The sequence below is a fragment of the Podarcis erhardii genome, assembly GCF_964252035.2.
Source record: "Podarcis erhardii genome assembly, chromosome: 16".
Lineage (NCBI taxonomy): Eukaryota > Metazoa > Chordata > Lepidosauria > Squamata > Lacertidae > Podarcis > Podarcis erhardii.
The window spans coordinates 6,988,047-7,015,947 of record NC_138514.1 but is presented as its reverse complement, the minus strand read 5'-3'; the positions used below and the strand labels follow the sequence as shown (position 1 = coordinate 7,015,947).

Below are 27,901 nucleotides of genomic sequence, written 5' to 3'. Positions count from 1 at the left end.
TTTTTCTCCCAGCTTGGATTGGATGAAAAATGTGGCACAGCAGCCCGGACCTAGCTTAACAATGGCTATGCCGGCTGCATTTGCCCTGTGGGGTTATCGGCTGGCTGTCCCTGCATTCGTTTGCATGTTCTAACATATTAATCACAGCGAAGGGTCTGCGCCGGGCTTTCGCATGGTAGCACAGGTGTGCTCCTGTGTTGTCATGCAGACTGAAGCGAGCGAGCGAGCGTGTGGTGCATCTGTGGCGTGTGTTTGCACGTGCCTGCTCTTTCTGACTGGCTGTCTCCTGAGCTGCTACTCTACTCTCTCTCACCCATTCACTGTCTAATAGGAAACAAATCTGCCCCTGGACATGCCAGAGCTTAAAATAGATGTTGAGACAGCAGCCTTTCCCCTTCTTCAGCAGCAACAGCGTCAGTAGCAGGAGCAGCGGCAGAAGCAAGGAGAGGGAGAGCAGAGGAGATGGCCGACTAGATCTGAAGGAGAAGCCTTCTTTCCCAGCTGAGGAAAATCAGAGCCTTGACAAAGGTAAAGTAACTGGGGCCAGCTGGCTCTCTTGTTGTCTCTTTGTGGCACTTCCATGGCAGGACAGAGCCTGTGGCTTCCTTGGTCTTTCCCCCTTGCGCTGTGCCAGCAAGGAGACTCTTCTGCCTGTCCTCTCTCTGAGAAGCTGCCATTTAGAAGAAGAAGCAGGCTATTCGCTGCTTTGCATGTTTGTATGTGGCAGGGAACTGTGGCAGAACTTTGGCAGGATCGAGGCTTGGTGGAGTGCTGCATGCATGACCCTGTGATATTTACTCTCTGCTACCTAACTTATCATCCCAACAGTGCGGTGGAAGGAAAACGAGAGCCAGATCCATGCTGATGTGCATATAAGGGTGGGGTATCTATGGGTCACATAGTTCAGGGGATAGATCCTGGTCACAAAGAAAATGTGCCTCCTTCCCAAACACTGCTGCCACGCAGAACTCGTTCTTGGAGCTCATGTCTTTCAAAACATATCAAAGCTCTTGAAAGGCTGCTTTTTGGCAAAAAAAAAATTGCCGGGCTGAAAACCAGCGCAATTGGGCATGTGGATAATTTTGGAAGGACTGAGGGGGTTAGATTTGAGGACTCTGTTTGGCTTTTAGGCTTAAACCGGATACCTCGAGCCAGAGCCGTCTTCTTCACACTCAGACTCATTTTTCTGCCTCTGTAAAGTGGGAACAATTGTGGCCTCCCACTGAGAGGACAGATATAAGGGCTCTTATGCATGAAACCCTGTGAAAAAGATAGATAACAAGGAGAGAGTTGCGCAGCATGGGAACATGGCTTCTTATTTTGCTCGTGTTATGAGGCTGGGAAGCAAGGCAGACAAAACAACAAGCAGGAGGCAATCTCTACTTTCCCCTCTGCTAGTGCTCCGGTGGGAGCATTAAAAGAGCAGTGCATCGTGTGCAACATTGTGCAGGAAGAAAAACCTCTCCCTCCCCACCCAACACATGTATTCTGAACAGGGCTGGTCCATGGAGAGGAGTGGATCTGTTGCATCTGATCTCCAGCCTGGAAGGGTGCCCCACCCAGTGCTTGATTCCCGTTAAGCTAAATGACCATCGGCTACCAATCCTTTAGAAACGCAGCTGACTTGCTGCAAAAGCCACAGGCCCAAGATGAGCTGTTCCAGGAGGGCCCGGGAACCTGTGGCTCCCCAGATGTTGTTGGACTCCATTTCCCATCAGCCCCAGACAGCATGGCCACCGGTCAGGGATGAAGGGAGTTGCAGTCCAGCCATATCTGGAGGAATCTGGTTTTCCCACCTCTGTGTTATAGCCCAGTAGATGGAAAAGCTTTATTTCCCTTCACAGGCTTGTAAAACCTTCCCCTGCTGGGTTAAAGCACTCAGGTTTCAGACTGGCTGCCACCCCCGAATGTAATACTTTATTTTGATGTAGCAATGAAGTGGGGGGGGGGGTTTCTACTCCTGGACCTTCTCATGAAGGGTAAGGAAGAGATGGTGTTGGCACTCAGCTCACTGACCTGAAGTCCCCCTCCTTGAACTGTCTGCTATCAGGGGCTCAGGTAGACTCCTCCATACCCCATTTTGTTGACAATCCACAGGCCGCAGAGTCCTTATAAAAGCTGTTCTGCTTTCAATTGGTAAACAAGGGGAAGATAGAAAAACCACCACCGTGTGTGAGGGCATCCCTGTTTCACTCCCAGACCGATACGCAGGCACAGATTGGGCCAAGTTCAGAAAGTACAGAGCAATATTCTAAACAATTTTATGTAATTCAGAAACAACCAATCATTTCTGGTGATTGTGTTAAGCGCGTGTGTGTATGTGCACCCATTTCTGAACACAATGCGATATCCTCTGCATTACCCAGTTCAGATTTTTGGTATTATCATCATTTTTGCCTGGCACCACACCCAGCAGCAAAGGCTCCAGAGAAAGCTGTCCTCTTGAAGCAAGTCAGCACCAAAGTGGATGTGACAGAGTGATGGAGCCTATGCTTTGAAATCAGACATTCCCAGCAGTTCTGAATGAAGACATGTAGCCACCTGAGATGGCCCAGCAAATACCACCGTCTGCTTTTCTTTTTCCTCTTCCTCCTCATGCTCTGTACTTTGACTTTTGCCTCTGCTACAGCAAGGGCAGGTGAGTCAACAGGCTGCCACCTGTTCAGAAGGTGGGCAGTTCGAATCCCTGCGACAGAGTGAGCTCCCGTTGCTCGGTCTATGCTCCTGCAACCTAGCAGCTCAAAAGCATGAAGTGCAAGTAGATAAATAGGTACCGCTCCAGCGGGAAGGTAAACAGTGTTTCCATGTGCTGCTCTGGTTCTCCAGAAGCAGCTTAGTCATGTTGGCCACGTGACCTGGAAGCTGTACGCCGGCTCCCTCGGCCTGTAAAGTGAGATGAGCGTCGCAACCCCAGAGTTGTCTGCGACTGGACCTAATGGTCATGGGTCCCTTTACCTTTACCTTACAGCAAGGGCAGGTGAGTCAACAGGCTGTCACCCAACAATGACTCACTCAGAAGAAGGACCCTATATCAAGGAGTGAGGAATCTTAAGCCCAGGGACCCAGTGAGCCCTTCCAAGCATCTCTCTCTGATCCTCAAAACTAACCCTTTTTTGCTATCCCAACTTCAGAACCTGGGAGTTTTTGCCAGGCTGGAATTTGTCCTTGAACTCTGGAATGACTCTTACTTTGAGGGATAGAGAGGGATTGTGTGGAAATCAGTCTCCTGTACAAAGGTCAATTTTACACCTGCTGCCCTGCCCACTTTGGCCTCTGGCCTCACCCAACACCAGCATGTCTACAGGGTCAGTCTCAAACTGATACCTTGTATCAGGGCAAGAGGCTATTTTTCTGGGGCAAGGCGTCGATTCTTTCTGAAGTTCAAAGGGCATTTGTCACGGCAGCAAAGCCATGGGTAGTCTCTTCAAGGCCACTTCCCCCCACAATGCCTTGCTCTGAGGAGTGACTCTTTCTCAGAGTAAGGCATGAGGAGCAACAGGGGAGATGTGGATGGGCAGTGGGCAGCCTAGAGAAGAGTTTGGATTTGATATCCCGCTTTATCACTACCCTAAAGAGTCTCAAAGCAGCTAACGTTCTCCTTTCCCTTCCTCCCCCACAACAAACATTATGTAAGGTGAGTGAGGCTGAGAGACTTCAGAGAAGTGTGACTAGCCCAAGGTCACCCAGCAGCTGCAGGTGGAGGAGTGGGGAAGCGAACCCGGTTCACCAGATTACGAGACTACTGCTCTTAACCACTACACCACACTGGCTCCCCCTAGAGGAGGCACCACTGCACTGCTCCTCAAAGTCCTCTGCCTAAGATGTGTCTCAAATGGCCTAAACGAGAGGGCTAGATGTGGGCCTCAGGTTCAGTCCTGGCATCGCTCCACAGGATCAGACAACAGAGGGTGTGAAAGACCCTCTGCCGGGGATTCTGAAGAATTGCTGCCTGTCAGAATACCAGGGGTTAGCAAACTTTTTCAGCAGGGGGCCGGTCCTCTGTTCCTCAGACCTTCTGGGGGGGCCAGATTGTATTTTGGAAAAATAATATGAACGAATTCCTATGCCCCACAAATAACCCAGAGATGCATTTTAAATAAAAGGACACATTCTACTCATGTAAAAACATGCTGATTCCCAGACAGTCCGCGGGGTGGATTTAGAAGGTGATTGGGCCGGATCTGGCCCCCAGGCCTTAGTTTGCCTACCCATGGAGTACACAGCACTGGGCTTGGTTGAAAAATAATCTGACCCTGCAGAGGCCATTTTTAATATTCTGAAATAACTTCCTAATAGCTGCAGCTGCAATGCTCCCAGCCTCCCAGAATGGGTTTGGCACCTCCTATCTCCACTGCAAAAAAGTGGATTGTGCCGCACATTCCCCCAACCTGATTCTGACAGACAAGAGCTGTGAAATGGCAGGCTGAACATATTCCAAAGTTCAGCAAGAGAGAGTCAGATTGATTGATACAACAGCAGTGTTTGGATAGGCATGTGATGAAGTGACCCCTGGACACAGTTGCTGAAATGAGAGGTGCCGGAGACCCCTAATGTCCAGCTTTTGTGGAGTCTGCCTGAGGTTACTCAGTGGTGAGAGAACAAAATTCTGCACCTTCTCCAGGGAGCACCAGCTCTTTAGGACAACTTCATACATGCTAAAGCTGCATCTTCACTGGGCATTTGCCACTGAATAGTCACACATGGTGAACTCACTTTTTACAGGACATGTGCATGAAATCATGGGCAAGGTTTTGCATGTTTCTCATGTTTTGCCTGTTCAGCTTCTGTTTGTTTGTTTTCCAGAGCTCAGAAAAGCTGCCCTTTTTTAGCTCCATGGAGTAGCTGCACAATTTCTGCAGGTGTCCGTGGACTATTGTGTTGCTTTTGTGGCCAGCTATGGCCTGCATAGATTACTCTAGCCATTTCCTAAGAGCAACTCTGGCATTTTAACTCTCACTTTTCCAAACAGCATTGCTTTTATATCTAATCCCTCCAAGCCGCCAGGCCTTAAATTGCATTGGGAAAGATAACGATTAGGGTGTATTTAGCCCTGTTTCAATGCACAGTAGTCCTAATGAAAATTCCCCTCACCTACAAACCTTTGGGACTGGAGAAAGGGAGGCTGCCCACTTGGCAGGACATGTTACTAGTTGCTGTTCCACTTCTAGCTGAAAGCAAAAGAGCACCAATTGGGTGTTGCTAAATTATCCACAGCTGGAAAGCACCCTAAGACACTGGGAAAAGATTCCCAACTGTGGCCCTGGTGTGTTTTGGCTCAGATTATACCCCCGGTGTCACTATGCAGAAGCAGAGCAATTCAACTTGGCAGTTTTGAGAGCCAGGAAAGTGAGCTTCAGGTTATATAGGAAGGTGTCTTGGGGACCAGATCAAACTCTTTGTCCATCTAGGCCACTGCTGCCTACTCCGACTGGCAACAGCTCCCTGGGGTCCCAGGCATGGAGGGGAACTTCCCATCCACCTAAGTGGTCCTTTCAGCTGGAGATGCTGGAAATTAAAACAAGGACATTCTGTATGCAAAAGTCGTATTCTTTCCACTGCATGACAGTTCCTCCCCAAAGAGAGCAAAAATGGGTTGCCTTTTCCTCCTTGGGTTCCTTAAAAACTTTCTGCCCTCCTAGTAGAAAATCAGAGCTCCCCTAAATACCACAAGAGGACTCAAGTGCGTGTGGAGCTGGGTGAATAATTTGTCTTGTTCCTTGTCTTGTAACGGGGTCAGTGCCAGGGTGGAGATATCTTGATTTTTGTTTTTCTTCTCCTCCAGCTCCTGGCTGTCTCTGTACAAAGCTCCTGGCACCTGCCAGCCTCTCTCATTACTATTCTAGCCTTGGCAGCCTCTGAGCTGGCAGAGCTGTGCTGGCCAAACATCGTTTTGAAGGAAGGCAGCAGCTGAGCTCATCCCAATCCCAACTGCTTAGGAGATGCCAGCTCAAAAGCTGAGGAAAACGCCAACCAGCGTTTATTTTTCCTCTGCACATGTGAATTCATTAAAAGTCATGCAAAATGATTGAACGCCCATTATCGAACACTAAAGTGGCAGTTGGGTTTCTTCGCTTGTCTATATGAACAAGAAAACAGGTTTCAAATTGCCCAAGTACATGGGCAATCCAATGTAGCGTCAGGCCCCATCTGCACTACACATTTAAAGCAGGATCATACCACTTTAAACAGCTTCCCCCAAAGAATCCTGGGAGTTGTAGTTTGTTAAGGGTGCTGAGTGCTAGGAGACTACTATTCCCTTCACAGAGCTACAGTACCCAGAGTTTTTGGAGATGTAGGATTGATTGTTAAACCACTCAGACAATTGTGGTTCTGTGAGAGGAACAAGGGTCTCCTAACAATTCCCAACCAAAATCCCTTACCAAACTACAACTCCCAGGATTCTTTGGGGGAAACCATGGCAGTTTTAAGCGGCTGTGTTGCTGCTTTCAATGCCTGGCACTGATGGGGCCTGAAACAGAAAAAGCCAGGCAGGAGCAAGCAGACAGAGTTAATAAATGCCAAACTCACCGGGTTCCTGGAGCTCAGGCTATTGAACCCCCAAACTAGTAGTGTTTCAAGGGCAACACAGCTGCCAAGCCCAATTTGTCCTTTCGAGGTCATCCAAAACAACATGTTATCCAAGTGTCCTGTTTACCACAGACCTATTTTCCTATTCCCGTCCCTATTTTATTCCGCCTTTCTTTCTTTTCTTTTGCAAAAGGCCTTGTAAAATATGTCAGGGAATGCTTATGAAGCCTACACCACACTGGAAGCTAGACAAGAATGCTGTGGCCGGACTGCTCACAGGAGCAAGTCACTGGCAATATCCTGTTTCTTTGCCTGTACTAGTTGCCAGTTTGCTACCAGCCCAGGCTCAAGGCTTTTGTGTTCATTCTCAACAACTTGGGCTCCAAGTACCATAAGGCACCTACCGTATTTTTTGCTCTATAAGACACACCTTTTCCCTCCTAAATAGTAAGGGGAAATGTGTGTGCATCTTATGGAGCGAATGCAGGCTGCTCAGCTATCCCAGAAGCCAGAACAGCTAGAGAGAGTGCTGTGCAGTGCTCCCTTTAGCTGTTCTAGCTTCGCACGAAGCCTCCGCAAGGCATCGGGAGCCTTCATCCCCATGCCCTTCGGAGGCTTCGTGGGGCTATCTGTGGCTTTTGCGGGAGGTGGGGGAAGGGACAGAGTGGGCGGCAAAAGCCAGGGATAGGCGCGCTCCCATTAAAGAGCTGCGCGGAGTGTGTGTGCAGCTCTTGGGGGAAAGCCTGCAAGCGCCACACTCCACGCAGCTGGTGAAAGGGAGCTCTGAGCAGAGCCTGAGATGCATACAGGCTCTGCTCAGTGCTCCCTTTAAATAATTTTTTTTTTTTTTTTTTTTGCATTCCCCCTCTAAAAACTAGGTGCACCTTATGGTCGGGTGCATCTTATGGAGCGAAAAATACGGTAATTCCTTACGCTTGATCACTGAGAGCTTCTGATGGGGCACTTTTTGCAGTCTCCCCAGTGCCACAAGGCTGAAGGCTCAGCCAAACATTTGCTTGTCCCACCTCTTTACCAGTCTTTCAGACCCTCCAAGAAGCCATCCCAGTTTCTGATTTATAATAATAATAATAATAATTTATTATTTATACCCCGCCCATCTGGCTGGGCTTCCCCAGCCACTCTGGGCAGCTTCCAACAATATATTAAAATACAGTAATGCATCAAACATTAAAGCTTCCCTGAACAGGGCTGCCTTCAGATGTCTTCTAAAAGTCTGGTAGCTGTTCTCTTTGACATCTGGTGGGAGGGCATTCCACAGGGCAGGTGCCACTACCGAGAAGGCCCTCTGCCTGGTTCACTGTAACTTGGCCCTTGGCGCTGGACCTCAGTGTCCTAGTAGAACGATGGGGGTGGAGGTGCTCCTTCAGATATTGATTTGATCCTGGAATGTCCTAGAGCCCTCCCACCTCATTCCCAAAGCTGAGGACTATAGGACCCTGTCTGAGCCCTCATGCTTCCTTCCCAAAGCCCAATGCCTCCCTTACCCAGCTTTGGGAAGGCAGCATGAAGGCTGCAGCGGTAGGTGTCAAATATTGATGGGGGCCACCAAATAAAGCATTGGGGGCCACATGTTTGGAAAGCCCTGATTTATCCTCACCTACAGTAGAGGGCAGCCTACTAATGTGGATCAAAAGGATGCAAGAAAACAAGATCCCATCATGTTGCAATAAGTATGTTTTGATTTTATGGTTTAGCATTGTTTATATTTGAATTGCAAATGGGAAAACACCATAATCTTTCCAGTGCTTAAGGCCTGTACCAGTCTTAATCCAGCCCTGGTTACCTACTGCTGTCCTAACTGTAACTCAGTGCTCTAGCCCCATCAAGGACTCCTTGCTTTAGCTGTTTCCATTTTTAACATGATCCGGAAGGAGGGACACTGAGTGCAGACGATCCCCAGGCTGGATGTGGTTCTGCTAATACTACCTGTGCTCTCTTCCAGTTTAGAAACCGACCGTGGGTGGTGGTCGCAGCAGAAACACTGCCCCGCCCCAGCCCCCTCAAGAGGCCCGGGATGCAAGGGGGGGCTTGGCGGCACCAATGGCCTTCTTGTCCCGGTTCTCCCGGAACGGATCCAGGGCTCCCAGCCGGCGGATTCACGATGACACCGTCAGCCACCCCATCCTCAGCGTCTTCGAGTTGGAGAGGCTGCTCTACACAGGGAAGACAGCCTGCAACCATGCCGACGAAGTGTGGCCAGGACTCTACCTGGGAGATCAGTACGTACCAGCCCATATGTCACTGTGGGGTGGGGACGGTGGTGGGGAGGAAGTCCTATGATCTACAGCTGCTAAGGAACTGGAGGGGATGCATGACATTGCCTACTATCAGGGACTGGGCAGAGGAGGAATGGTGGAGACCACCTCCCCATCCTGACCCCTCTAGGGAGGAGGAAGAAGAAGACAGTACAGTGGTACCTTGGTTGCGAACAGGATCCGTTCCAGAGGCACGTTCGCAACATGAAAGGAATGCAACCCACAGTGGCGCATCTACGCACATGCGGGTTGCGATTCACCGCTTTTGCGCATGCGCGTTACGTCGTGCGGCGCGTCTGCGCATGCGCAAGTGGCAAAACCTGGAAGTAACCCTTTCTGGTACTTCCGGGTTGCCGCAGGATGCAACCTGAAAAGACGCAACATGAAGCAAACGTAACAAGAGGTATGACTGCATAGATTTACAACAGGGGTTTGAGGGAGGTCATAGCTCAGAGGCAGATGAGGGGGAAAGTTGGGAAATCATGGGAGTGGAGGAGGCAGGACCAGAATGGCAGTTGACTGGCACAAAAGCCTTCCAGACCCTCCATCTGCCAGAACCTGGCAAGCCTTAAAAGTAGGAAAGCAAAGAGCTCCAAGACACAAAGCAACGTAGCAGCACCCGTAGAAGTGACGAATGAGGAAGTGGGAGAGACGAGGGGTTGGAGATTCACTTGGGAGAACGTCATTATCCAGGAGGCTGGGTTCTATTATAATAATAATAATAATAATAATAATAATAATAATAATAATAATATTTATTTATTTATTTATTTATTTATTTATTTATTTATTTATTTCCACCCTGCCCATCTTGCTGGGTTTCCCCAGCCACTCTGGGCGGCTTTCAGCAAAACATTAAAAACAGAATAGAACTTCAAACATTAAAAACTTCCCTAAACAGGGCTGCCTTCAGATGTCTTCTATAGCCTCTCTCTGTAATTTTGAAATAAAAAAGGATGGTAAGGAACTTTTCCTTGTCTTTATACTTTCCTGGGCAACCGGCTGGGAGCTGCTGACAGCATCCTGACACCTACAGAGGGACAAATCTCCATTTCTCTCTGTTTCCCATCCTGAAGTTCGTTCCACCCCTTTTCTGCATCCATTTGAGTTTTCTGTTTAAAAGCCTGGATGAGCAACCTTGCTCCTTTATGTGCACACCAGCCCAGCTGCACTGAGAGGGTTGCTTAACAAGCTTCCCTGCTCCATCTTCTTCCCCCCATGTAGAGATATAGCTGCCAACCGCCGAGAACTGGCACGCCTGAACATCACCCACATCCTCAATGCCTCGCACAGCAAGTGGCGGGGAGGGGCCGATTACTATGAAGGCACTGGCATCTGCTACCTGGGCATCGAGGCCCACGACTCGCCCACTTTCGACATGAGCCCCTACTTTGATCCCGCCGCTGACTTCATCCACAAGGCGCTGAGCAGAACTGGAGGTGAGTCCATAGCAGAAGGTGGCTTGATGGCCCAACTTTTTGCAGAACTGAATAGCTCTCCCTACCATTGGTGAGAGTTTCACATTAGGGTGACAATGGTCTGGATGGAAGTAGGAGTGGTGCCTCTGAGCACATTGTCATGGGATTGGTGTGCTGAGATTCTTCCACATATGTGGTGGACCTGTAAAAGGGCAGAGGAGTATTGGGAAATAATTCATAATGAATTGAAAAAAAATGTTTAAAAGTACTTTCCCCAAAACAAATCAGAGTCCTTTTTGTTGAGGATAATTCAGATGGAAATTCCCATGTGTCAAAAAAGGTTATTTATGTATGCCACTACTGCGGCCCATGTTTCATTAGCCCAAAAATGGAAAGCGAGTGAGGTCTCATCTAAAGAAGATTGGCAACTTAAACTGATGGACTATGTGCAGCTTGCGGACCTAACATCTATATGTTAGGAGAACAAGAATGTACGTTTAAAGAAGCTTGGAAAATGTTTATTGAATATATGGGGGGAAATACAGTGGTACCTCGGGTTACATACGCTTCAGGTTACATACGCTTCAGGTTACAGACTCTGCTAACCCAGAAATAGTGCTTCAGGTTAAGAACTTTGCCTCAGGATGAGAACAGAAATCGTGCTCCGGCGCCGTGGCAGCAGCAGGAGGCCCCATTAGCTAAAGTGGTGCTTCAGGTTAAGACCAGTTTCAGGTTAAGTACGAATTAAGTACTTAACCTGAGGTACCATTGTAGTGTAATCTTGAAAACGTTGGCAGCATTAAGATAAATTCAACAGTGTAAATAAGTTTTGATGGATGTAATAATGGAATACTGAATAGTTTAGTTTATGTAAAATATGCAGGGATTTATTGTGATATGAAAAAATGAACCATGGAAAGTGAAGAAGGGAAGTCATTGACATTTTTAGGTTGTTTAAATGAATATTTTAAATTGTAAAACAGAAAATTTAATAAAAATTATACACACACACAAAAAGAGATTCTTTCCCATGGTGAGAGATTAACTGTTACACCCAGACCATATTCTTAGCATATATTTAAAGTGCATGGCTTCCCCCACCCCCACCCTCACCCAAGAATCCTGAGAACTGTTGTTTGTTGCAGGTGCTTGAAATGACAGCTCTGTGCATGGAATCGGGGTCCCCTAAAAACTCAGTTCCCAAGAATTTTGGGGGAGAAGCCAAGATCGGTGGGTGATCTTGGGCCAATCACTACCTTTCAGTTTGCTCTACTTTGCAGGCTTGCTGTGAGGAGCAAGTAGAAAGGGAGGACTGTGTGTACTGCCTTGAGCATCTTGGAGGAAAAGCTGAACACAAAAGTAAAAAGTCTGTGAGCCAGTGCACACTTACCTGAAAATAAACCCTGCTGAACATTGCAGGATTTATCTCTGAGTATCTTTGCATAGCGTAAAGGGACGCAGGTGGCGCTGTGGGTTAAACCACAGAGCCTAGGGCTTGACAATCAGAAGGTCAGCGGTTCGAATCCCTGTGATGGGGTGAGCTCCCGTTGCTCGGTCCCTGCTCCTGCCAACCTAGCAGTTCGAAAGCACATCAAAGTGCAAGTAGATAAATAGGTACAGCTCCGGTGGGAAGGTAAACCGTGTTTCCGTGTGCTGCTCTGGTTTGCCAGAAGTGGCTTAGTCATGCTGGTCACATAGTCACAAGCTGTACACCGGCTCCCTCAGCCAATAAAGCGAGATGAGTGCTGCAACCCCAGAGTTGGCCATGACTGGACCTAATGGTCAGGGGTCCCTTTAGCTTTACCTTTATGCATAGCGTAGGGGAGACTTTTTTTTAGGGAGTGCAACCAGGCGCCCCCACAACAGGCTCCCTCATTGGAACTTGGCTCCAGTGTGCAAGGAGGCTGCAGAGACAGCTTCCTCGTGCAGCGTCTCAATGCCACCAGCCACAGCTCCACCCCCGGATCAAGCCTGACCTGGGGGCAGAGAGAGGCTGCGACACACAAGGAAGATGTCAAGTATCTTCATCATGCCTGGCTGCAGTACTGCCATACCGCTGGCACATCAGATATTTGTTTTTGATGTGCCTAAACTGCCCATCACCCTGATGGATCCCAGGGCAGTGTACAGCAAGGAAAATATGCATCTTTGTGCACCAGTAAAATTGAGGGCTTGTCCGCACTTCTGCTCATCCTGTGTCTAGAACGCATGGGCACAAGCAGTTTTCCACTTGATCCACACAATGTGGTCATTGTCCTGTGGGAATTGGCAAACGGCCACATTCCCTCCTGGCAAACTTTCCAGGGGCCGTCTGCCAATGGTGGGTGGGGCCAGCTGCAAAAGTGGGTGGAGCAACCATGCAAATTTTACATATGTGTGATAGGCTACTTTCTACACACCCACCCACCCACACACACACACACACACACCTCTTTATTCTCCATCCAGGGATGCAAGAGGCATGATCAAAGTTCAAGGATACATTCCAACCAAGTGAAAACACTCAAGGGGAGTGAAAAATAGGACATGAGGAGAGTCCTGAGGGCCAGATAATAATGCCGGGAAGGCTACATGTGGCTCCCATTCTTGAGGTCCCTCACTCCTGTGTCCCGAACCAAATGAGGATGGAAAGATAAGGTTGTGCTGGGGGAGGGAATCTCTCTGGAGTTATTTAAATTGGTGGCATTCTGGAAGAGATCTTTGCTGAGGTGCATACCCTCTCTAACCTTACGGGCCATAAATGCCTCAGCTGCCATTTGATATTCAATGGTGCACTTTAGCTACTCTCAGATAATGGTTTTAATGCGGTTGGGAGCTCTTCAGATTGCAATCTGCATTACTTCAGTTTATTCTGAATGTGTTTAGTCATCCCTACTGTGTTTGGAAGGCAGGGAGCCTCCTGCTCCTTCTGTTGAGTAGGGCCCTGGACCTCTGCCCCCAAGTCCAACCCTGATGGCAATACTGTCAACACTTACTTTGCATATCTACATCTAGCACATCAATATCTCCCCTTTCTTCCTGCAGGAAGGATCCTTGTTCACTGTGCCGTGGGGGTGAGCAGATCAGCCACTTTGGTCCTCGCCTACCTCATGATTTACCATCGCTTGACCTTGGTGGAGGCCATAAAGACCGTCAAGGACCACCGAGGCATCATCCCCAACCGGGGGTTCCTACGTCAGTTGGCTGCCCTGGACAACTCCCTCAGGTTGAAACAGAGGCCATGAGTGGAAGGGCCAGAGGGGAAAACAATGTTGGAGCCAGTCCTGAGGCATTTCCAGGCCATAATTTGGGCTCTGGTATCCCTGAACTTCCACAGTTCCCGCCCTGCAGAAGCCCAAGGCCTACAAGGCCTCTAATTTCTAAAGTTAGCTTCAGGTGTCAGCCAGAGGTGAGCTGGCTAAGGTTTCCGAGAGGCAGAGAGTTCCCCAACCCCTCTCTCCATTTCTCCCTCCTTTGGGAAGCCATAAAATGGGGCTCTTCTTGATATCAAGTCTCAACCTCAGACCAGGGGAGACTTCAGCTATCTAAATCCCCTCGGAGTCCTATGTGGTGTGGCCTGTCACTCCCCATATTTGCTTTTAGCCTTTGTTAAAGTGCTTGGGTAGTTCCCTAATATATTTTAGCTGTGAGAATAAAGTCCTGCAGAGACTAAATGCATCAGAACATTTTTTCCACCCAACAGTGATCTGCAATTATGGGGCAAGGGAAGAATTGGGTTGGTTACTGCTAGACATGTTGCTGCTGTCTGGGGTGGGGTGAGGAGTAGTCCCAGATCAGCAACTGCCCAAGGGTCCCAGGAACTTAGAAGGGCCTTCCACTGGCGTAACCCAGCTGCACCCCAATTCATCACCCTCTCTACCAAGCCCGCAGGTGCTTTCCAGTTGCAGGTGCTGCTGCTGCTGCTGCTTTTGAATGGGAGCCAAAATCAGCTCCCTTCTAGAATGGCTGCCCACCATTTTAAGTTACCCAAAATGTAACGCCCTGGACCACAGATTTGTAGTCTGAGTGGATCAGTAGCTCTGTAGTCTGAGTGGATCAGTAATTCTGTTGCAGCCACTGCAAGCAGGGCTGGGCCCTGCCCTGGTTCAAGGAAGGTTGCTGGGCATGGCCAGGACCATGCAAAGGGGCTGTCTAAAGCCTGGCACTGGCTTGGATGGAATGAAGTACACAGAGCACTATTCTTATTATTTTTAACCATTCTCCATCACTTAATGAGAAAAGAAACTGCATTCAGAAATTGTCAAAGGGGGGAGAAAATGTTGGTGAAATTCTCACAGGCACGGTGTGGGCTTTACCCCTCTGCTTACTTACTTTCAAGTAAGCCAAGGGGCATTTGTGAGCCTCTTTTCTTCCACTCTAGCTAGCTGGTCAAAGATACAGAATATGGAGAATCAAGTCTTTTCTGAAATCCACTGTTGGGTCATACCTTTTTTAGGACCAACCAAACATGTCACCCAAAAGTGGCAAGTTTTGAAGAGGGAGCAAGACAGCTTCAGCTCCAGAGACCTGCCAGGACCAGCAATGAAAGGAAGTGCCGCTTGAGTGACACCAGGCATAAAGATAAAAAGTTCAATGGTTCCTAGAGCAGAATTGCTGGTGGAGCGGATTCCCTACCTCCTAGAATGGATTTTTTGTTTGTACCAGCTGCTGAAAGTTGAAGGAGCTCAGGTTCATTCTAGGAACCATGGGGGGAAGACCATAGATCAGTGGTACTGATATATTTTGCATCCAGAAGGTCCCAGATTCAAATCCCAGCAGCTGCAGGTAGGGCTGGGGGAGTCTCCCTGTCTGAAACCTGGAGAGCTGCTGCCAGTCAATGTAGACAATTCTCTGGCTCTGTATAAGACAACTTCCTAAGCTCCTATGAATGGGATGCTTCGTCCCTGCTCCATCCACTTGCTCCCTCACCTACCTGTAAGTCCATGCCCTCACCTGCCTTCAGTCACTCATTGCCTGTGGCTACCAGGCGAGGGCTTAAATCAGGCATAGGCAAACTCATCCCTCCAGATGTTTTGGGACTACAACTCCCATCATCCCTGACCACCGGCCCTGTTAGCTGGGGATGATGGGAGTTGTAGTCCCAAAACATCTGGAGGGCCGAGTTTGCCTATGCCCAGCTTAAATGCAAAGTTGGCTCACCAGATGCAGCATAGAGCACACTTCCAGCTGTGCAAAGTTACCCACAGCAGATCACAGAAAACAGCTCCAGCCTGGATACTCCTGCAAGAGTTCCAGCAGCTTTGGCATTTCCTACGCTGGCAATGAAAATAAATTGATGTCATTGTCTAGAGTGTAATGTCTGGTTTAAAGATGGCTTTCTTCCGCCTGCTCTCCCCCCATTGTTCATTTGGGATGTGGACATGGCACAAAAGAAGTTCAAAGGCACTTTTAGCACCAGCTGTGAGAAATGATGCCAAGGCCCTTTTCATCAGTATATAAGCAAAATTAAATCAGAGGTTCTACACAGCTGTATTATTCAGCAATCCCTTTCCTCCATAGCCATGTTCTCCTTATATATGCCAATCTCAGTCTGTCGTCATCCAGCTCCTGCCTGCCTACTTGCCTTCCCACCCAGGTGGCAGTCGCAGCTGCCAAGTTCCTCCCCCTTAGTCTCAGTGTTGCCCTTTTAGAACTCAGCAGGGAGAAGGATGGGGACAAAACTAGAATAAGTTGGCTCTGCCTCTCACTGGCTCTGGTCCCACCAACTTTTGGCCTCCCTGCTTTCTGTGCAGAATTATATGTGTGGAAGTTGCCCAGGGTCATTTGACCCTTTTAAATGGTCCTCTTTTTCCTTCCGATAAAAGACTATGCAAAATACTTTCTTTAAAGTTTAAAAATGATGCATTACTTCTACTTGGTACACTGAAACATTTTTACATGAATTTGTATCTGAGACTAATATTTACAGACTGATTGTGAGGCACACAGCAGCATAAAACAACACCTGCTGTTCTCACAGTTAAAACTCACTCTCTATACAGCTGATAAATGAACCAACTGGGGAAAAACTGGCTGCTTTGATGTTAATGCTACAGCATTAAGCCTTTGCATAGTATTTTGGAGGCATGATTCCCACACTCTCCACTGCACCAGTCTCAATGGGCATTGGCCCCTACAGCTCACAAGTAAGCCCTGTTCAGCAAAGGGCTTGGGCAACTTCAGTTCAATGTTTGTTGATTGCAGATTCAGTCTCATTGCTTCCTGTTTATGCCCCCCACAGATGCAAGAAGGGGAATAGTTAGTGATGAATACCCGCTTACCTGGGAATCTAGGGTTGCCATATTTTAAAAAGCAAAAAAGAGGACACTATGACAACTCTCATTTTAAATACCTCTACTATGTGTAAGCTATAGAGGCAGGGGGGCAGGAGAAGAGAAGAGGAAATCAAATCTTCAACCACCGGTTATGTCTATGTCTCATCCAGAAAGTATAGCCAGAGATATTTTGGCAAATTTTAAAAATCCACCTGGATGGAAATTTTACCCCTGAAAAAGAGGACGTGTCCTGGAAAAAGAGCACACATGGCAACCCTAACTATGCCCCACTGAATGCAACGGAACTTATTTCGGAATGGACTTGCATAGGGTTTAAGATGATGAGTTGAAAAGTGGGGCTGGTCTGTTGTATTTTTAATGGATATGTAGTGGTGGCTTGACAAACTACACCCACTGAAATACAGTGGTACCTCGGGTTACATACGCCTCAGGTTACAGACGCTTCAGGTTACAGACTCCGCTAACCCAGAAATAGTACCTTGGGTTAAGAACTTTGCTTCAGGATGAGAACAGAAATCATGCTCTGGTGGCGCAGTGGCAGCGGGAGGCCCCATTAGCTAAAGTGGTGCTTCAGGTTAAGAACAGTTTCAGGTTAAGAATGGACCTCTGGAATGAATTAAGTACTTAACCCGAGGTACCACTGTACCCTCAATGTAAGCATGTGGCCAGCCTAATAGGACTGTGCTGTCTACACCACACAGTAGGAACCAACACAGATATTGGGATGATTCAGAGAGGTCACTCAAGAGGTAGTGAACAGATTATAGCTTACTAACACTTGAATACACATGTATACATACAAGCAATATAAATATATACACACGCAAGCCATGCTAAAGAGAAAGCAATGAATAGGTGCAACCAACACACAGGAAGTGTTTAATTAAAGGAACAGAAGTCCCTCCAAGCCTTAATAGTGCTTTATGTATCTGCAGTGGACAAAAGTGTGGTGCCACTGAGGTTTTCCTACCCTCAAATGGCCACAAACCAGGTAAAAAATAGTCGTAATGGCAGGACAATGAAGGAAACACTGGGTTGTAACAAACTGATAACTGATGATGATGTCATCTGGGTGTTCCCTAAAAAGTGAACAAACAAAGAGAAGCCATTTGGCGGGGGGGGGGGTGTGAAAACAAGCAGTTCCTTGCTAAACAAATATGTTTTGCTCCATGGATCACAAGTGGTGCAGACCTGGTATTCTGTTGCTGGTATCCGTCTGTCTCAAGAGACAATGGAGTCTGCCTCCAGGGGTGAAGTCAAACCAAAGCGACCACCCTGGGGCGCAGGTCTGGTCAGAGTCTAGTTCACACGTAAAGTGAATTCCAATAGAAACAAGAGGGCAGTGTGGCTCCTAGGTAGTGTGGTTTGGGGTGGGGATCACCAAGAGTTGACCCAAACCAGTAATGAATGAGCTTCCCCTTATATGCATGCAACCAAAGGTCCAGAGAAGGTCCTTTCCCAACCTGGTTCTCTATCCTGATGTTTCGGACTACAAAGCCCATCAGCCCAACCCAGTATGGCCATTAGTTCAGCTACTTGTTCAGTGAAGAGGCAGCAACTTATATTCCTGCCAGTTTCTCCTCAAATGTTCTGAAGCTGCTACACCTGTGTCCTCCAGATGTTTCTGGACTCCACTTTCCATAATTCCAGATTTTTGGCCATGCTGGCTGGAGCTATAGTTTGTTAAAGGTGCTGGGAATTGTAGGTCTGTGAGGTCAGCAACCTTAATAAATGATAATTCCCATGATTCTTTGGTGGAAGCCGTGTCTGGTGAAGTGGAAGAAGAGGGCTTTAAATATATGGTGGGGATCTGACTCTAGGAATGAACCAAAAGCTCACTAAAGATAACATTTGGGCAAAATATAGAGGGGCTGGGAGCCAGCAGGGCTGTAACAATCTCTCCTGGCTTTCTTTTCTTCTTTTTTGTCTGCCTAAAGAAGGAGAAATGAACTGGCACCTGAAGAGAGAAAGAGCACAAACTCAAAATACATTCATTCAGTCCCATTAAAACCATATAGATGCTCTTTCATATAACAATCTTAAAAGTCTGTACAATTTTCATAATCTAGGCAAAGGTCTTCCAACACAATGGGAGCGGAACAGTTAGGTCCTTTTAGACTTGATGGTCTTACCAAATGCAACCATGTGCCTTACTTCACTCACTTCAAAATCTGGGAAGCCGGCCCTACTGCTTTTGAGGGGGGGCTTTCTCCTTGCTCTGCTGCGTGGTGGCCCTGGACCTCTGCCCCAAAGTCCAGCCCTGACGATACCGCTGTGCCCTGGGCCCACTTCAGAAAATACTTTGCTCTGTTTACAGATTTACCTTGCTCTGTTTGCTCACACATACACACACATTCTTATCTCCTGGAGAGAGGAAAGCTCTTGAGCAAATCCTGTCCCTCAACTTTTAATGGATGGGGAGGCTCATGTAGAGAGTCTAGTTTCATGGAATCATAGAATTGTAAAGTTTGAAGGGACCCCAAAGGTCATCTCATCCAGCCCTCTGCAATGCAGGAATCCTGACCACAGCTGTCTCTGGGTAGCTCGAACCACCAACCTTCTGGTTAACAGCCAGATGCACAGACTCATTGCAGCACTGGAAGCTTCCATCATTAGTTTTTGAGCCAAACAGTTGAATAAAACCTCCAGGTTCGGAGAAAGCAAACTCTGGAATAGCAGTTCAGGGGGGAATACGCCACTTTTGTGGCCTCCTTGTAGGATTCTTGCAGCATCTGACTTCAACGATTAAGATCCTTGTCATAGTACAAATCTATGATGTGACCACACTGGGAATACTGCATGTAGTCCTGGTCACCACACCCTCTATAGGGATGTGTGTAGATGCTAGGAGATGATAAATTTATTGGATATTATCCTTCCTTCCTCCTGTTTGTGAGTTCATCAGAGTGGTATCCCTTTACAGCTTAAAAAGAAGCTTAGATAGGCTAATTTAAGTTTTAGTTTAAGTAATCCAGGATGCTTTAAGGCAGACTGGATTCTTCTGGTATTCCCTCCTTTTCTCCCCCTTAAAACAATAATTACACAAACGGTCTTGTAAAAGGTAAAAACAGCACTTACTCACTTAGAATACTTGTTGAAGACTAACAGACACAGCAGCTTTGTTCAGACAGGCTTAAGATGGTAATTCAGTTACAAAGACATACTTAAGTCTAGCTTAAAATGGTGTCTGAGCATTGGAGCTCAGGCATGCAGAGGTTCTTCTCATTTTCTGGCTTGATAACGATGGTGATGAAAAGGAGCATGTGCCAGGCAGGTCACAGAATAGATATAGCTATGCTCTTCCCCTGTCAGGGCACTGTGAGTGTGTCTCTCACAGAGTTCACTCTAGCAAACTTACAGGAAGATTCTGTGAGATTCAGCTCCTATCATGTGCCTATCTAGCAAAGCATAAATTGATGGTTTTGACCGCATTGTAAATATCCCACAATCTCAATAAGGGAGTTCTAGATCTGGAGAAGGTGCAGAAAATGGCAACCAAAATGGTCAACTCCTCTATGGGAAAAGGTTGCAACACACACACACACACACACACACACACACACACACACTATTAGAACTTGTGGTCATCCACTGAAGCTGAATATTGGAAGAGTTGGGACAGGAAAAAAGAAGTACTTCTTCACTCCAAGCATATTTAGACTATGAGATTTGCTACCACAAGATGCAATTGTGCCCACCAACTTGGACAGCTGTCAAGGGAAAGAAGTATAGCAGATAAAAGTCTAAAACAGCCCTTACTGACAAACGAATTCCAAAAGTACATTCCTTTTTTTTTTTTTCTGGCCATGCCTCTGTGTTGGTATGCACAGTTTAGCAACACTCAGTCATGCAGAGTGAGGAGGAGGCAAGCATTTTCTACTACTGAGTTTCATTGAAAACCATACATTAAGATTCAAACCGTGCCCGCAAATGGGCATTTTCCCTTTGCCAGCAAACTTACAAATCCAAGCTTGCTGCCCAAGTGAACCGGTGAATCGGCACTTGCAGAAAACTCCTATGAAGTCTGAGGTTCTCTTGGGTCCACTTTATCACTGGAGGCCTCAGCGGCATGGAGGGCCTCTTACCAGTTTGGGCTGGTTTGTTGGCTGTGGCTTCTCCAGGAGAAGCTTGCTGTGGTTCTGTCTGGGGTTGCTTCTGAAGAACATTTGGAAACTTCAGTTGGCACAGAATGCAGCTTTTAGGGTTTGGACTGGCCCTGCCTGTTTAGATCACGTCTCATTGGCATTAAAAGTGCTCCTCTGGCCGGCTGTATCCTTCCTAGCCAAATCTAGAGTGCTCGTATTGATTTTTATTGCTTTTTAATGGCTTGGGACGCAAGTACATAAAGGATCACTTCCCATACGGTCCATCCCACCCACGTTCTCAGATTATCAGCTGAGTTCCTTCTCCCTGCTCCTTCCTTGTTAGAGGAGAAGCAGGTGTGAACCAGAGAAAAGGCCTTTCTGTCTATGGTGCCTACAGCTAGGGCTCACCCACCTCCAAGGAGACTGGCTCACTTGGAGGCAAAATTGTCCTCTTTTAAACCCCAGACAAAACCCTACTTACTCTCATAAGCTTTGAAAGTATATTTTAAGCATTTTATAATCTTGCCAATGGCTCTGCTTATCTGCTGGTTGACTAATAGGATGGTGTGTAAATGCCTCACCAGTAAATCAGGATGCATGCGCATTGTCATATAACTGCCCTATAAACAAATCAGAAAGGATGTTCAATATTAAAAAAAAAAAACTGGACATCATCTTACAACAGTAGACATTTTGTACAAGCAAATCAGTTTGCTAAACTGGTGGTCTGTGGTGTGTGCATGGAATAAAACTCATAGGATGACTTCAAGCTAGTCACTGTCTCTCAGCCTAACCTAGTATGTTGGGTTGTGAGGGTAAAATGGGGAGGCAGAGAATAGCGTGCATCAGCTTGAACTTCTTGGAGGACTCCTTGAAAGGGACGTGGGTGGCACTGTGGTCTAAACCACTGAGCCTCCTGGGCTTGCCGATCGGAAGGTCGGTGGTTGGAATCCTCATGACGGGGTGAGCTCCTGTTGCTCTGTCCTAGCTCCTGCCAACCTAGCAGTTTGAAAGAAGAAGAGGAGGAGGAGGGGGGGGGGAGTTTGGATTTGATATCCCGCTTTATCACTACCCCAAGGAGCCTCAAAATGGCTAACATTCTCCTTTCCCTTCCTCCCCCACAACAAGCACTCTGTGAGGTGAGTGAGGCTCAGAGACCTCAGAGAAGTGTGACTGGCCCAAGGTCACCCAGCAGCTGCATGTGGAGGAGCGGAGACGCAAACCCGGTTCCCCAGATTACGAGACTACCGCTCTTAACCACTACACCACACTGGCCCATTCCAATGCAAGTAGATCAATAGGTACCACTGTGGAGGGAAGGTAAACGGTGTTTCCATGTTCTCTGGTTTCTGTCACAGTGTTCTGTTGCACCAGAAGCAGTCTGGTCATGCTGGCTGCATGACCTGGAAAACTGTCTGTGGACAAACGCCAGCTCCCTCGGCTTGAAAGTGAAATGAGCGCCGCAACCCCATAGTCACCTTTGACTGGACTTAACTGTCTAGGGGTCATTTACCTTTTTTCTACCTTGGAGGAAGGGCAAGATATAGAATCAAAGGGTTCTGTATCATCTACTCCACACACACCCCTGCAGTACATCTCAGCATGTGTTTCCCCATCCAAATTGAAACCATATCTGACCCAGCTTAGCTTTCCTTATGTGCTAGCAGTTTTATTGCTGCACCACTAGGAGGTGTCATAAAAGTAAGAATGAATGCATGAGAAAATAATGTGTTGTTTGACATTTTAAATTTGTAAACCAAATCATGTGAAGGGTGATGTATGCGCATTTTAAATAAATAATGTTCTCAGCTGTGCTGTAAACAGATGCCAAACCAGACTATTAGGAGGCCTGGTTATGCTTCTGTGTTCTGTGAGTACAGGCAAGTGTGTGCACACGCACACACACACACACACACTTCTTGAAATTTAAGCAGACCTTTCATTACATGGCTGGGCAGCTGTCTGTCTGGATCTCACAAATATGCAAACAATAGAGGATCATCTGACAGCCACGAAGGGTGCCGTGTTCCGCCTGCAAGTCGGATGGGATGCTAACAAGCACCTGCCCTGTGTCTGGAATGGATTATAATCCCAGACAAACTCTGTGGTTGGCTTGGTGCCTGCCAGACTACTAGAGATTCCTTGTAAGAAGCAGATCTGTTCCTTTGTCTTTCTGGTTTGGTTTGGTTTCTACTATATGAAAGGGGTCTAGATAGCAGGTGGCGCTTGAGGAGCAAAATACCTCATTCTAAGCCAGTAGCCCATGCCTCTAAGGTGAAAGAGGCAGATAGCAACTGTCCAATGGGCCTTAGAGTTGTGTCTCAGGGATAGAGCACATGCTTTGCATGCAAACATCCCAGGCTCAGCTCTCTGTCTGAAACTCTGGAGAGCCACTGCCAGGCAGGGTAAACAAGAGTGAGTGAGCTGGGCCAACAGTCTGACTCCATGCAAGGAAGCTTCCCATGTTTCTAAGGCGTTCTGGGCAGGCAGCTGTAGAATAAATTAACGCAATGTTCAAGAGAAAGGGTAAGAAGTTTTAGGGGATCCTGTGTGCACCCTGGGTTGGTTTTCTTTGGAAAGAGGTCACAGAAGACCTGTGGCATTTTTGTGATATATGATTTATTGACACAACTGTACAGGCTGCACATTAAAGCATCTGCCTTGCAGGGAAAAGGGCCTTGGTAAAAGAACCAGAACGTCCTGAAACCCTGGGGAGCCACTGCCAGTAGGGATGGGGAGAAATCTGCCTCAGTTCGCATTTAAAGGTAAACCTACCTAATCCACACTTTCTGAAATGATACACAATCCGAAACTCAGTCATCCTATGAAATGTGCACTTCTCTGAATTTTGCAACCAAGTCACACGTACAAAAATGTATGTGCCGGGGCAAAGTGCGCATAAAGATACATGAAGGTGACCTGGAAACTACAACTAATCCAGAATGCGGCAGCTAGACTGGTGACTGGGAGCGGCTGCCAAGACCACATAACACCGGTCTTGAAAGACCTACATTGGCTTCTGGTACATTTCCGAGTACAATTCAAAGTGTTGGTGCTGATCTTTAAAGCCCTAAATGGCCTCGGTCCAGTATACCTGAAGGAGCGTCTCCACCCCCATCATTCTACCTGGACACTGAGGTCCAGCGCCGAGGGCCTTCTGGCAGTTCCCTCATTGCGAGAAGCAAAGCTACAAGGAACCAGGCAGAGGGCCTTCTTGGTAGTGGCACCCATCCTGTGGAACACCCTCCCATCAGATGTCAAAGAGAAAAACAACTACCAGACTTTTAGAAGAGATCTGAAGGCAGGCCTGTTTAGGGAAGCTTTTAATGTTTAATAGACTATTGTATTTTAATATTTTGTTGGAAGCTGCCCAGAGTGGCTGGGGAAACTCAGCCAGATGGGCGGGGTATAAATAAAATATTATTGTTGTTATTATTATTATTATTCAATACAAAATGCATTGCACTGGGGACAATTGCTTTGCAAAAATGTGTATGTAAGACTGCATCCAAGCGTATGACTGCATCACACGAAAATTCTGATGAATTATCATGAGGAATATTTATATCTATATCTATATCATCTATCATCTATATCTATATACTGCAAGTCAATATGAAAATGTGGAGAACTGAATTTAAGATTGGGAAAATGAGAAAGAGCAAGCAACTGAAACTGACATATTCTCCCATCCAGAGTGGAGTTCCCAAGATGAATGGCTCCTTGAATGTTTCCTTCCAGCAACTCCTTCAGCCCAGCTGGTGTCAAAAGCATTGCTCTGCTTTCTTTGGACCACGTCAGTGAGGCTGAGAGGGGGGTCTTGTCATCTGAGCAGCCCAGGACCTCCATACACACTACTGCAGGGAGGTGCTAACACAGCAGTTAGACTTCACCCCTGGAGGCATACTCCATTGTCTCTTGGGACAGACAGATGCCAACAACCATTGTCAGTCATACTCGACAGTGCTGATCTAGAGGGGCCAATGAGTTCCCAGGTCTCCTTGCTTCCAACACACAGTAGCAGGATAGTGAGAGTGAGTTATCTCTCAGTTAACAGCCACACTGGAGAATGGGAAGGCTGACTGATAGTAATCCACTGCATCATCTTTATAGGCAACTTTTTCATACATTTTTAATCTTACGTCTTTCTGCTTTCTTCAAGGCAGTTTCAGAATGCTGACTGGGGAAGTTGCGGGGAGGGGAGAGAGATTTATCTGCCACAAAACAGCAACGATTCCCTGCCCCTTCACACGTGCATTTTCTTTTGCCTCTTCAAAAGGAACACAGTTTTAGAGGAAGTGCACATGGCCTGTCAAAAAGGAAATGAGGTGGGAGGGAGGTAGGAAACCATTGTGGCAAGGGAAAAGTGCAATCTCTTTGTCCAGCTTTTGTCTGTGATGGGGATATTACTCATAAATGCAGAGTCCCTGGAGTAAGATAAACCAAGGAAGATGGGAGCCGCAGTGTAATTCCGCATATGGTTTGTTATGTACTGAGTTGAATAGGATCCAAAATGCAGCAGTCTGATTGGTCCTAGAACAATAGGATCCAAAATGCAGCAGTCTGATTGGTCCTAGAACAATAGGATCCAAAATGCAGCAGTCTGACTGGTCCTAGAACAATAGGATCCAAAATGCAGCAGTCTGATTGGTCCTAGAACAATAGGATCCAAAATGCAGCAGTCTGATTGGTCCTAGAACAATAGGATCCAAAATGCAGCAGTCTGATTGGTCCTAGAACAATAGGATCCAAAATGCAGCAGTCTGACTGGTTCTAGAACAATAGGATTCAGAATGTAGCAGTCTGATTGGTCCTAGAACAATGCAGCAGTATGAATGGTCCGCAGGAGCCACCCAATCCAGCTCCAGGTGGAAGTGAATCCACAACCTGATTGGCCTACAGGAGAATCCCGGAATTAGCCAATCACGTGCAGCCCATTGTGTAAATAATGTATATAAAGCAGATATTTTGGGGGAACTTTCATTCCTCCTCACCACTATGAGCTGAATAAAGAGCATGAAATCCACTCTTGGCTCTTGAGTATATTTCATGGTTGTTTGTTACATTTTGTTATGTACTGAGCTGAATCCTAGAACAATAGGATCCAGAATGCAGCAGTCTGATGGGTCCACAGGAGCCACCCAATCCAGCTCCAGGTGGAAGTGAATCAGCAACCTGATTGGCCTGCAGGAGCAGCCAATCAGGATCCTGGGTGAAGTGAATTACCAACCTGATTGGCCTGCAGGAACAGCGGAATTAGCCAATTATGCAGAGCCCATTGTATACAGTATAGCTAGATGTTTTGGGGTAAGTTTCATTCATTGCTACTATGAGCTGAATAAAGAGCATGAAATTCACACTCGACTCTGAGTATATTTCACATTTATATCCTTTTTTTCCTCCAAGGAACTCAAGATGGCATCCACAGTCCTCCCCTCCCCATTTTATGCTGCCAACAACCCTGTGAGGTAATTTTGCCTAAGAGACCGTGACTGACCTAAGGTCAACAAGTAAGCAACTTCAATGATGTATCGAGGACATAATGACATCCACACTGAGCTTTCAAATGCCATACTTCTTAGAATACTTGAAAACTCTATTGTCGGTATATATTACATTTAGCACCAAAGTAAGAAAGTTAGTAATAATTTTTAATTTGAATTTTTAGAGATCCAGACAATACTTTCCAGCACATTATAAAATAAGACCACCTTGCAACTTTGCAACATAGTTATTCATTTTTATTTATGTATTGAATTTGTATACTGCCCTATACCCAGAGGTCGCAGGGCGGTTCACAGAACAAAATCAAAATATAAAACCACAATATATAATCAAAATAAAAACAACAACCCAATAACACCCCCCTTTTATCAGTTATCCCCAGTTATCCATTCATTCAGCAGTATTTTCCAAACTATAAATCACACCAGTTTATAATGTGATGTATAGCGTAAACCACCAGCAATTGGAAATTTCACATACTGTAGACTGCAATATTGCACTTACATAATCCCATTTTTTATTGTTGGAATGTTTTCACCTTTCCAAAGTTTAGCCAGGCAAACCTTTGCAATCAGCAGCATAATTTGAATTAATATCAAGATGCTCGCAAATCGAAGTCTTTGATATGTATTTCAAGAATAGGTGCCTATCTCCTGATATAACGGAGAAAGATATCTGAAACGGCATTTTCTCAAAAGGTGGCAAACCCAATACATGCAGAAATAAACTCACTTATTCCCACACCTCTTCCAGCATGTTTGTAATAACTATCCCTTTATTCATTGTCAATGGAGCTAGGTAGCATCTTGCTGTAGCTTCATCTATTTCCAAAACATAGGCAAGGCTGTCAAAGGCCATATTCTTCTGCATACCAATTGCTGAAAACATCACAAGGGGAGACTGCTGCTGTGCTCTGCTCAAGTCATGCTTTTGAGCTTCCCACGGGCATCTGGCTGGTCACTGTAATGCTGGACTAGTTGGGCCACTGAACTGATCCTGCAGATTTTGTTTATGTTCTTATGAAGACTTGCAACATGGAAGAAACAAGATTTACCAACTATCAAAGAATGGCAGATGAAGATGATGGACTATATGGAACTTGCCGAACTGACTGGGAGACTCCGAGACCAGACAGAAGAGACGGTGGAAGAAGATTGGAAGAAGTTCAAGGAATATTTGAAAAAATATGTTAATATTTAAATCTTAGAATAGCTTTGGAAGTGGATATAGGCTGCACAGTTAGAAGTAGAAGATAGTGTATTTTAAAATAGTATTATTTGTAAGTGATAAAATGTGAAGATTTTTATGGTAAAAGTAAGTGTGATAAAAAAAAATGGTTAGAAATTATGATATATGTAAACTGCTAAAGATGAGGTAAAATGAAAATCAGATGGGGGGGGACTTGGGAAAGCCCAGCTAACAATGTTTAAAAAAAATAAGGATAAGACAAGAATTTGTTTGTAGTGTTTGTTTTTCTGTTTGTGTTGTTTATTTGTGTTATAAAATGAATTTTTAAAAATTAGGGGGGGAAATATGAGGACTTGCAACAGAATGATGCTGGATGTCAGTTTCTGTCTACTGCCTTTACTCCCACCAGTTTTTCCTTAGCTTGGAGCTTTGGGAGGTGCCGGGGAGAGTGGCTGCCAGCCAGCCTGATCGGCACCTTCAAAGCCTGCTTTGAAGGTGAGGAAGCAGCCCAGAGTGGGAAAGCCTTTCCACCTGAAAAGGGGCAGCTGGGGATTCGCGAAAGAGCAGGTCAAGCACTGGCTTTGCTTGGATTTCATTCTTTAAGAACGTAAGAGTCCTGCTGTCTT

The 27,901-nt window shown here is 46.5% G+C and overlaps 1 protein-coding gene and 1 long non-coding RNA gene across 2 annotated transcripts in view; one reads left to right on the top strand and one right to left on the bottom strand.

Moving 5' to 3' along the window:
• The window catches only part of LOC309331316, a 460,753-nt gene that overhangs the window by 387,764 nt on the left and 45,088 nt on the right, over positions 1-27,901 (bottom strand). The gene's annotated exons all lie outside the window — the stretch shown is intronic.
• DUSP26 (dual specificity phosphatase 26) lies at positions 131-13,875 on the top strand. Its single transcript, XM_081843370.1, is given in 7 exon segments — positions 131-384; positions 387-418; positions 422-502; positions 505-528; positions 8,497-8,768; positions 10,029-10,243; positions 13,247-13,875. Coding segments are annotated over 7 exon segments (837 nt in total). The 5' UTR covers positions 131-371; the 3' UTR covers positions 13,447-13,875.